General features: G+C 51.3%; 1 protein-coding gene across 1 annotated transcript; it reads left to right on the top strand.

The window, feature by feature from the left end:
- The first annotated feature begins 5,624 nt into the window (after nucleotides 1-5,624).
- RNF228 (ring finger protein 228) lies at nucleotides 5,625-9,248 on the top strand. Its single transcript, XM_085232664.1, has one exon. It carries the CDS (start codon nucleotides 6,395-6,397, stop codon nucleotides 7,205-7,207), a length of 813 nt encoding a protein of 270 aa, XP_085088790.1. The 5' UTR covers nucleotides 5,625-6,394; the 3' UTR covers nucleotides 7,208-9,248.
- Nucleotides 9,249-10,018: the final 770 nt, after the last annotated feature.

Below are 10,018 nucleotides of genomic sequence, written 5' to 3'. Positions count from 1 at the left end.
CTTTCTCTCCAAGTGTAACATCCTGAGTTCTCATTCCCACCTAAAGGACATCCCGGTCGTTGGCTGATTTTCTTCCAAAATATTTAATATCTGATCAACCCATTAGAAACAAGCTTCTCATCTTCCTTTCCAATATTATGGAAAGGAGTGGGCCAGCATAACAGAACACGCAGCGAAAGTACGCCAAGTAACAAATCAGATATCCCTCTCCTCCTAGAGTTACTGTCACCCTTGGCAGGGCGAGCTGAAAGCTGGCAGCATCCCTTCTGGCAGCCTTCAGCCCCTCGCAGCGCTGGAGATTTGCCCGCCGTGCCTGGGCTGGTGGAGCTGAGGCGATCAGTCTGCTGCTGTGTTCCCCAGACACAGGGCATGCTGTCCCAACCCGCTGCCCTTCCATGAGGTGTTCCAGCCTCTCCTCCTCCCGCACACCTCTCCCAGGTGCTGTCCTAGAGAAGAGGCAGTGCACGTGGTGAACGTGCTGATGATGTCTACAGCACAAAATGCCATGTTCTGTCTCGATCCGGGGCTGTTCCTAATGCACCTACCTTGGTACCTAACACTTGGTATTCTCCCCCCTTCCAAGCTACCGCAGAACAAAACCTGGGTGAATCCTGTGAAGTTTTTTCTCCCGTGTTGGTGCTTCTTGGGCATAAAGCTGGACTACATCAACAAAAGAAAATAATACTCTATGAAAATAACCTCGAGTCCATGGAAATTGATGGAAATGGCCCCTCAGGCTTAAGCTAGCAGTAGATCGGATTTTAGGTTTCGCATCGAGTGATCTTTAATATTTCTCGTAAGATGTTAATTGTAGAATCATAGAATGGCCTGGGTTGAAAAGGACCACAATGATCATCCAGTTTCAACCCCCCTGCTATGTGCAGGGTCGCCAACCAGCAGACCAGGCTGCCCAGAGCCACATCCAGCCTGGCCTTGAATGTTGGGGCCAGCCTGGCCTTGAATGTTGGGGGGATGGGGCATCCACAGCCTCCTTGGGCAGCCTGTTCCAGTGCATCACCACTGTGTGTGTGAAAAACTTCCTCCTAATATCTAACCTAAGCCTCCTCTGTCTCAGTTTAAAATCATTCCCCCTTGTCCTGTCACTATCCACCCACGTAAGCAGTCATTCCCCCTCCAATGTATACGCTCCCTTCAAGTACGGGAAGGCCACAACGAGGTATTAAGTCTCCCTGGAGCCTTCTCTTCTCCAAGCAAGTTAATTTTTGTCTAAAAGAATAACAAATTCCCATGTGCTCAAAGGAAAAGACAACTGTATTATCTGAATAGACGCAGTAGTATGAATGCAAAATTCCCAAACCCTTCATCTGTTTCCCATTCAGAACAAAATTGATTTAAGTACATATACATAATATTGTGGTCTGAGCAATGGCAGTTTTTTCCAAGATGTCTTAAAAAATATGTCCCCATCATTACCAAGGATAAAAATGTGTCTGAAAGATTATAAAAAAACGTTTACCAACTTCACCATGTCAGGCTTTTACTTTGGAGATAGCAGTACCTATTTGCAGTCAGTGCTGCCAACAATGAGCTGTAATCAAAGCCATAACTGTGATGTGTCCGGGTACTCCAAATAAAGCTCCCAAGCTACTACAGAATCTTTTTAAGTGATTCCAAATAGAAACAGTTTTTCTTACCCAGTACAATGCAAGGACGAGTTAAGTTGCAAAAGTGAACTGCCCAGCAGCAAATAGCCATGTGGTGTTCACTAAATACACACATTATTACTAGCAATGATTCATCCTGGCAATGTTTTCCCACAGAGGTGCTTTATGTGGCCAGCACACGGCTAATCTCAGCCCCCCGGTGCTACACGAGGCACAGCCATCCCCATCACACACGCCTGCCCCCGCCAGCTGTTGTGCCATGCACTGCACACACAGCCCAGCCAGCTCAGCCATTCCTGCGCCAGCACTGACCTCAGTGCTCCAGCATCGACTTCCGCCATCACCGTCACTGTGATGGGCAGAAAGCATGGCGCTGTTTGAACCAAAGGACTTACCCCAGTTCAATTGTACAGCTACAATCTATGCCTGCCATTGGCTTAAATAACTCTCAAGCCAGGTCTGTTCTAGGTACCAAGTCTAGGGATGCTCCTTGATGCTGTTCAACATGGACTCTTGGAGAAGAGTATTGCACTAATGGAAATATCCTCTTATCTGTAAAAGGCTGCTTGTCTTAACCAGCACTTATAGTACAGCTGCCTGTTTGTGACATGCTGAAAACACAGGGTTATGGAAAACAAATGGAATCACCAGAAATGGTGTCTGACGTGGTCAGTCCCAGCTGCAAGCCCACGCATCACCCATTTGTTGTGAACAACCCAGTGTCTTTGCAGTGCTTGCAGAGGAGGCACAACGTCAGCTCCTTTCTCACCGTTCAGGAGGAAGCAGCTTCACTCCAAGAAAAATTGGGGATCTTTCACGCATTGCTCATTGCTTGAGGCAACTGACACAGGTCTGCATTTAGCAGCTACAACACAACAGAGAGTTTTTGGGGAGTAGAGAAATTCAAATATAATACCACAATTTCTATTTACCTCTGCACGTTTTGTATCACATGCATTAAGGGAGGGAACAACACATTTTGTACATGGCTACAACTGACATGGCATTGCTCATAACTGTAATCCTTCTTATCCTTTTTCAGGTCCCTAAAATAGCACATAAATATTACTGAAAATTAACATTCCCTTCTGTACTGCATGTAATGGCTTTTACAGAAGTTCCAAAGCAGAAAAGACAAAAAAGAAACCACTTTAATTATAAATTATTCATAAATACATTATATGAAATAAAATGTTAACGTGAAGAAAGCAGAGGATGCTGCTGCAGCATCCTGCAGTCCAATGATAGGGCACAAAGGCAATGCACAACTGCCAATGCCCTGCAATAGTGACAGGAAGTGGGACTGGAGGTGAAAATTTGTGTAAATGAATGAAAAGCAAGAGAGTTTTCTTCTGAACAGCTACAGTGTGAGCTCCAAGCTTACTGACTCAGTGCACACTAGAAAGTCCTACAGTGAGCAGACTTTCATAAAATGAAAACTTGTGATATTCAAGTATTGGCAAAAAGCTTCTGGTGTCAACCACAAGAGCACATTAAACCACGAGGACTTAACTGAAGAACCGTCTAACTTCAACATCCTTTCCATCAGACTACATAGCCTACTGAATTGTTGAAACATATAGAGAACGTATAAAAGGGATTCTTAACATTGTTACCATGAGCAGGCTGGCAGCCCAGTCACCCTTGTCTGATATGTCTATCAGAAATAATGTTTTTTTCCTATCTACAAAGTAAGATGTTGAATGTCATTAGACATACTGACTGTGCAGGAAAACAGAAATTATGAATGCAGCACATTGGTGCTGCAGGGATGCTCCAGCACAGTGCTCGTGACAAATATGTGGTGCTGAGGCTTGGCTCACCACCATCTCCTGCCTCACCATGCAGCTCCTCCTGGATCCAGTCACGCATCAGTTTCAGAACTGGAGGGCTGCATGGGGTACACTGGCCCAGTATTTAACATGCTAAAATCAACCCTTAGCAGCTATAGGGTGGTTATTTTAAGTGGAAAAATGTGTGTTTCGCAAGGGTTGTCTGTCACCTCTGCTACAACTTCAGTTTTATCCAAAGGCTCAGGCACTGGCTCACTTGGAATCACCATAGCAGCATTTCAGGGTTTTCTACCATTAAAGAAGGGTCCTCCAGGCCAACAATCCAAAAACAAATGCTGACTGTAACTAATGCAACTGAAGGACAGAACACATCTGGACCTCGGGGCATGCAGTGACTCTTTCAAAATCTAGACATGTTTCTGTTCTCCTAATTCCAGTTTTCGAGGCCTTCACACCCTACAAGGAGACATTTTCCACCCTCACTGCCCAGCCACTGCTCCTGGGAGAGCATGGGCTGCCCACACCGTGCTGACCCCACGCACATGGCACGGCTGGGAGCACAGGGTAAGGCCAGGGGTGGCTGTGCCCTGCGGGGAGGTTTGTACACAAAGCACTGCTGCTGCGGTCCTGGCTTCATTTCCTCTCCCAACCAGAGCGCTTTGTTCACAGGAGTAACCATCACCAAGAACTTTCTGCAACTCAACACTTGCTTTTCTAAAATAAAATGTAAAATTCATCCTACGTTTCCCTCTAGCACCTTTATTTTTCAGTTCTATCCCACTTTGCCCTTTCCCCTGCGTGTTTACACCCGAGCTGCAGGAAGCTCTCCCAGAGCTGCCTTCCATGCTAGGTGGAGTTCCAGCTGACCTCCAGGCAGAAACTGCTCAGATAAGAAAACTCAAAACACAAAAGGCAGAGGTCTGAACCAGAAAGATGGCTGATATATCTGGACTCTATTAAAGCATTTGATACAGTGCCTTGAATAATTTTACTTGAATTTGAATTTGCTTGGATCTTGGCACTTTTGTGTGTTTTGAACATTAACTGAAAGTTGGAAGATTACAAACATGGCAAAAGTATTAAGTGGAAGGATGGAGCCTGAGATAATCTGACATACAACTGTTACAAATCTCCTGAAATGTAGCAACAAACTCATTAAATGAGAAGGCAGAAACAACTGGGAGACAGTACCAAACAACAAACAAATAAAGCATAACAAATATATCTGAAAGCATTTAAGAGTTCACAAGTGAATGAGACAAGATGTATCGCACCAAATGAATGCACAAGAGCTGGATGAAAAAGTTCCCAACCCAGGTGAGGCTGCAGGCAGTGCTAATTGGCCTTAGGGAGGGATGATTGCTGACCCCATGTGCAGAAGTGGCTGTCCACCACAATGACAGCACAACTCGTTTCCTTTCTTCTTTTCACAGACTGAAGCTCCGCAACTTTACCCCATTATTTCACTTTATGCTAAGAATCCCCACGCAAGTTCTCTCCTGTGAGATGTACTGCTCAGGGCCTCGTGGGCCACACTCGGACCTGCTTCCACACATCAGCCACACGTGCTCAGCCCTCACAGGCTATCCCTGGGCAGTTTCCCACCTCATTCTGCACCCTCAGGTTCAGGACAAGGCCAAGGTCCAGCACAGGGAAAGGGCAACACATCTGGTGAGCACCGTGGGGCCCATACAGGCCAGAGCCTGCAATACAGCCCCACAGCCACCCCTACCTGGGTGTGCATTTCAGATTTGCTGAGAACAAACACTGGTTTTACAGGGCCTGTGCTAAACTTGAATATAATGGAGTTACTCCAGATGTATAAGGCATAGAAGAGCAGAATTTACCTCAGTGAACCCATTGGATTGCTCAGTGTTACAGTGCTGGAAGGGACGGATGCACTGTTGCCTGGGTTGGGTCTGCACTGAACAAAGGCTCTCAGTGCTACAACACAACGCTAGAAGAAGGATGTGGTGGTGTTAGCTGACAGGTGGTTGAATATAAGCCAGCAGTGTGCCCAGGTGACCAAGAAGGCCAATGGCACCCTGGCTTATACCAGAAATGGGGCAGCCAGCAGGAGCAGGAGGCAATCGTCCCTCTGTACTGGCATTGGTGAGGCCGCAGCTCAAGTTCTGTGTTCAGTGTTGGGCCCCTCACAGCAAAAAAGGCACTGAGGCTCTGGAGTATGTCCAGAGAAGGGCAACAGAGCTGGTGAAGGGTCTGGGGCATGAGTCTTACAGTGAGCAGAATACTGAAAACAGCCTCTCCTCCTCTCAGGTAACAGGGGCAGGACAAGAGATGATGGCTTTATGTCGCTCCACAGGTGCAGACTGGCTATTCAGAAGAATTTCTTCTCAGAAAGGGCGGTGAGGCACCGGCACAGCTGCCCAGGGAGGTGCCTGGAGGTGTTCAAGAACCGCAGAGATGTGGCACTGACAGACACGGGCGTGGGCTGACGGTTAGACTAGATGATCTTCGTGGCCTTTTCCAACCTTAACAGCTGTACGCCGTACACAAGCACAGCGGCGGCTCCTCCCGGCCCGGCTGCAGCACAGCCACCTGCTCTTTGCGCTGAGCAGAAAGGAAGGAAACAGCCCGGGCACGTGAGGTTCCTCCCAGAAAGAAGCGGCGCCCGCAGCGCATCCCGCGCCGCGGCGCTCCCCGGCAGCCGCTCCCGACCCGCCCGCTCGCGCCGGAGAACGCGCGCCCCGAGCCGAGGCGGCGCCCCGACCCCGTCGGCCGTGCCCGCCGCACGGCCGCGCAGCCCCAGGGGCGGGCGGCGCCGAGCCCGCCCCCCGCCCGCGGAGCCGGGCGGCGCCGCCAGCCAGCCCGCCCGCTCCTCCGCCGCCGCGCCGCTCACCGCCTTCCGCTCCGCAGCCCGCGGGCGCGGCCAGGAGGCGGCGGCGGGGCCGCGGCTGCCGCCCGCCAGGCGCGGCCCGGAGCCCGGCACCCTCCGCCCGTCCGCGGCGCGATGTTATGGCCGAGCCGGCGCAGAAGGGCGGCGGAGGGCGCGGCGGGCGGCAGGAGGACGGGGCGGCGGCCGCCCCCAGCTACGAAGACTACGAGTGCAAGATCTGCTACAACTACTTCGACCTGGAGCGGCGGGCGCCCAAGCTGCTGGAGTGCCTGCACACCTTCTGCCAGGAGTGCCTGAGCCAGCTGCACCTGCGCGCCGCGCAGCAGCCCCCCGCCGCCTCCGAACCGGGCGCGGGGCCGGGACGGGCGGCCGTCGGCTCCCTCGCCTGCCCGCTGTGCCGCCACCGCACGGCGCTGCCCGACCACCGCGTCCACGGCCTGCCGGTCAACACCAAGCTGGCCGCAGCCTGCCCGCCGCAGCTGCGCGCCCGCGACCCGCTGCCCCAGGACCGCCTCCCGCCGCTGCCGCCGCGCCGCCCGCCCCGCGCCCGGGAGGCGGCGGCCGCCCTCGCGCCGACCCCCGCGCCCCCCGCCCGCGCCGGGCCGCGCTCCTCGGGCGGCGGCTACGAAAGCTGCCAGAGCTGCAAGCGGGCGGCGCTGAGCGCGGGCTGCGTGTGCGTCGTCGTCTCCTTTCTCTCCATGGTGGTGCTGCTCTTCACCGGCCTCATCTTCGTCAACCAATACGGCGGGGACGCGGGGCCCGGCGCCTCGCCGTCGCCCGTTGGGCCCATCTGCCTCTCGGTGGCCAGCGTGCTCGCCCTCTTCTCCGTCGTCGTCACGTGGCTCATCTGCTGGCTCAAGTACCGGCCCGAGGCCGCCGCCGCCAACGCCCCCGCGCGGGGCCGTGCCGCGGCCCGCAGGACCGACACGTAGCGCCGGGAGGGGCGGGGGCGGCTCGGGGCCGCCGGGACCGCCGCGCTGGGGCCGCGTGCCCCGGGGGAGGGCGATGCGGGGCAGGCCGTGGAGGAACGGGTGTCCCCCCCGCCGCCGTCACGTCCGGCGGGCCCGCGTGGCTCCGCGGCGTTTGTAGCGCCGGGGAAGGGGCCGTGTGGGGCCGGCTGCGCTGCCGGCTGCTCCGGGGACGGGAGGCGGGCGGGGCCGGCGATGCCAGGGGCGCGGCGCCGGCACGCAGCCCAGCGGTGTAGCGCTGTGCGACCGCTGCCCGCTCGGTAAGGCGGGACGAAAAAAACGTGTGTGAGAGAAAACCGGCTTACTGTTGCCCCCACCTGGAAGATAATTGGAGATCTGCGCTGGCGTTAGGAGCAGAGCGGCATCGCGAGGCTAAATGCGTTTTCTATTTTTCTTGTAATGAAGTTGACAAGTGCACATAGAAGCTGTAACAGAAGCGTGTTATCTTAAAGAGACTGAGCCAAAGTATCCCTCCTTGTACCGAGTACGGCTTTGTTACATTCCTATTAGAAGGCCGTCGAGTCCTCTATTGGTTGCTTAAAATAAGCTTTATTATTTAATTCTCTTAAATTCTCATTTAATGTGGGAGACTGAACCGCTGCATTGCACTCTTAATTTATGGATGATTATTTGATTAATGGAGCTCTGAAAGACTCCTGTGGTAGAGAACAGTACTCTGCTGACCAGTGATCTCAGTTTTTATACAGTGAGAGAAACCCACATTAAGGTACAGACTTTCAGCATCGCTGTAGAGGTGGAGTGCAACAGCTCACTGTGCGATCTGATCGCTTCCCTGAGCTCCAGGCACTGCGGTGAGGTGGTGGCTTTCCCTCGTGGTGAGTTTCTCTTCTGCATTAGGAGTTTCCATGGAGGCCAGTAGGAAATGTTCAGAGATGTGTCAGAGATGTGACGAGATGCCCGTAACGTGGTGTGAAACGTAGTGCCGTATGGCTGGTCTTGTAGTATATCAAGGAGAGCACTCATAGATACTATTCTGTGTTGCGGGATGATTCATTTCGTGCCTGAATTTTTTTAACTTAATTAGTTGTTATAACCTACGACATCGGGAATAAGATAGTGCTTCTTATTCCGTGTTTCTACACAGTACTGTATTGGAATGAGGTAGTTATTTTCGTGCTTAAATTCAAGAATTTTAACAGTGATCTTTGATTATGTGTGTTGCAAGCTGTGTGCATGACTTCTGACACGTATCCTCATAGACCTTTATCGGCCACTTCTATTTATCACAAGCGCAAAGGAATTTACTCTGTAGAAATGTAAAGGCAGCAAGTGGAGCTGTGTGCTGTGTTTTATGACTGCACAAGTGACGTATGCTGTGCATTGTCTTCGTTATCACAAAGCTGTGAAAAACACCCCCTCAAAAAGAAAAAGAAAAAAAAAAGGTATTCATACGACAGACGTAGTTTGTGGAAATAGCCTATGACTTTTGTGTCACTTAAGTTGATTTACCAGATCCACACCAGCCTTTTAAAGTCGTATTTACTAGTAGAGAGGCCCTGAGGAGGTAAATCCCTGCGCTGAGTTCTGGCTCTGCTGTTGGCTGTGTGTTTAGAGCAGTGTTCAGACGCAGAGCAGTTTGTTGGCCGTGCAGAGCTGAGCCTCCAGCAGCAGGCCTGACTCCCAGCCCCTGGCTGCAGCAGTAGTTGTGGATGTTCTGCACCAAAGAAAACCACGAGACTTTTATTTAAGCATCTAAATGACAATTTAGATGGTCAACTTCAGGTACAAATGTTCGAAAATGTTGGCCTTAACCTCTCTGTTTTCAGTTACTGCATCTGTAAAGTTTGATAACAGGGTGACCTCCCTCACAGGCAAGATGTGAGGCTTTATTTATTGACGTTTTTAAGCAATTGGAGATCCTTGAAGAGGAGGTGCTATAGAGGTGAAAGTATTATTATAAATGATACTGTAGTAAGAATAAATATATGTAAATTAATGGACATAAACAGCCGCAATGTTTTCTAAGAAAAATAAACATATAAAATATGTTCGCGTGTGCATCGTATGCACCAATTTCTGGTTTACCTGCTCGTGCTTCTGCTAATGCAGCACGTTTCGGTGTTCTCCCTCGGCCAGGTGAGCTCTGGTGAATGCAGCTCAGGTTGGCCCACCAGCAGCCGCTGCCCTCACTCTGCCTCATGTAGGCACAGCAGAGCTCGGAGCACTCATGGGGCTGGGCTGGAGCTCAGTGCCCAGCTCCTGTTCCGCTCCGCTCAGCAGCGGCTGCTGCAACCCCACTGCTGTGCTGCCAGCACTGCCCTGCCAGCCAGCTGCCACCTGGGAGCCTACATGTAGAGGAGCCACGGTCACAGCAGGAGGCTGTGCCCTAAGCTACTGCTTGCAGTCCGTTTATACTCCAACGTATACTTCCACATCGTAGTTTTATTTCTGCCTTTTCACTGTATTTGCCATTGTGTCTAAAACAATGGTTTCAACTGGGCTCCATAGATTACTTCTTAAGGATTTACAGAAGGTAAGTGAGAACAGCAAATCAATCACCCAAAGCTCAGATTTGTTACGTGAGAATCAAATCTAAAATGTTTATGGGTTTGCATGTTACAGAAGTGGAAGATCACAGCCTAAACAGGATTTTCAGGGTTATTTACAATGGGACGCTCATATTGCATATCAGATTCCTGCCCATATATTGTAAGTATTTCAGAGCCTAATTAAAGTGGGCAGTCCCACCATATGCTAAATCCTTCCCTGCACTTACACAGATTTTTGGAGCATTAGTGTGGACCCATATCACAG

Source organism: Meleagris gallopavo, chromosome 11, assembly GCF_905368555.1.
Source record: "Meleagris gallopavo chromosome 11, MGAL_WU_HG_1.1, whole genome shotgun sequence".
Classification (NCBI taxonomy): Eukaryota; Metazoa; Chordata; class Aves; order Galliformes; family Phasianidae; genus Meleagris; species Meleagris gallopavo.
Note: the sequence above shows the minus strand (reverse complement) of the source record. Positions and strands in the feature narration are given on the sequence as shown.

What these genes read in the sequence shown, in the direction of transcription:
- RNF228 (XM_085232664.1), top strand. Translation starts at nt 6,395, where the DNA reads ATGGCCGAGCCGGCGCAGAAGGGCGGCGGAGGGCGCGGCGGGCGGCAG.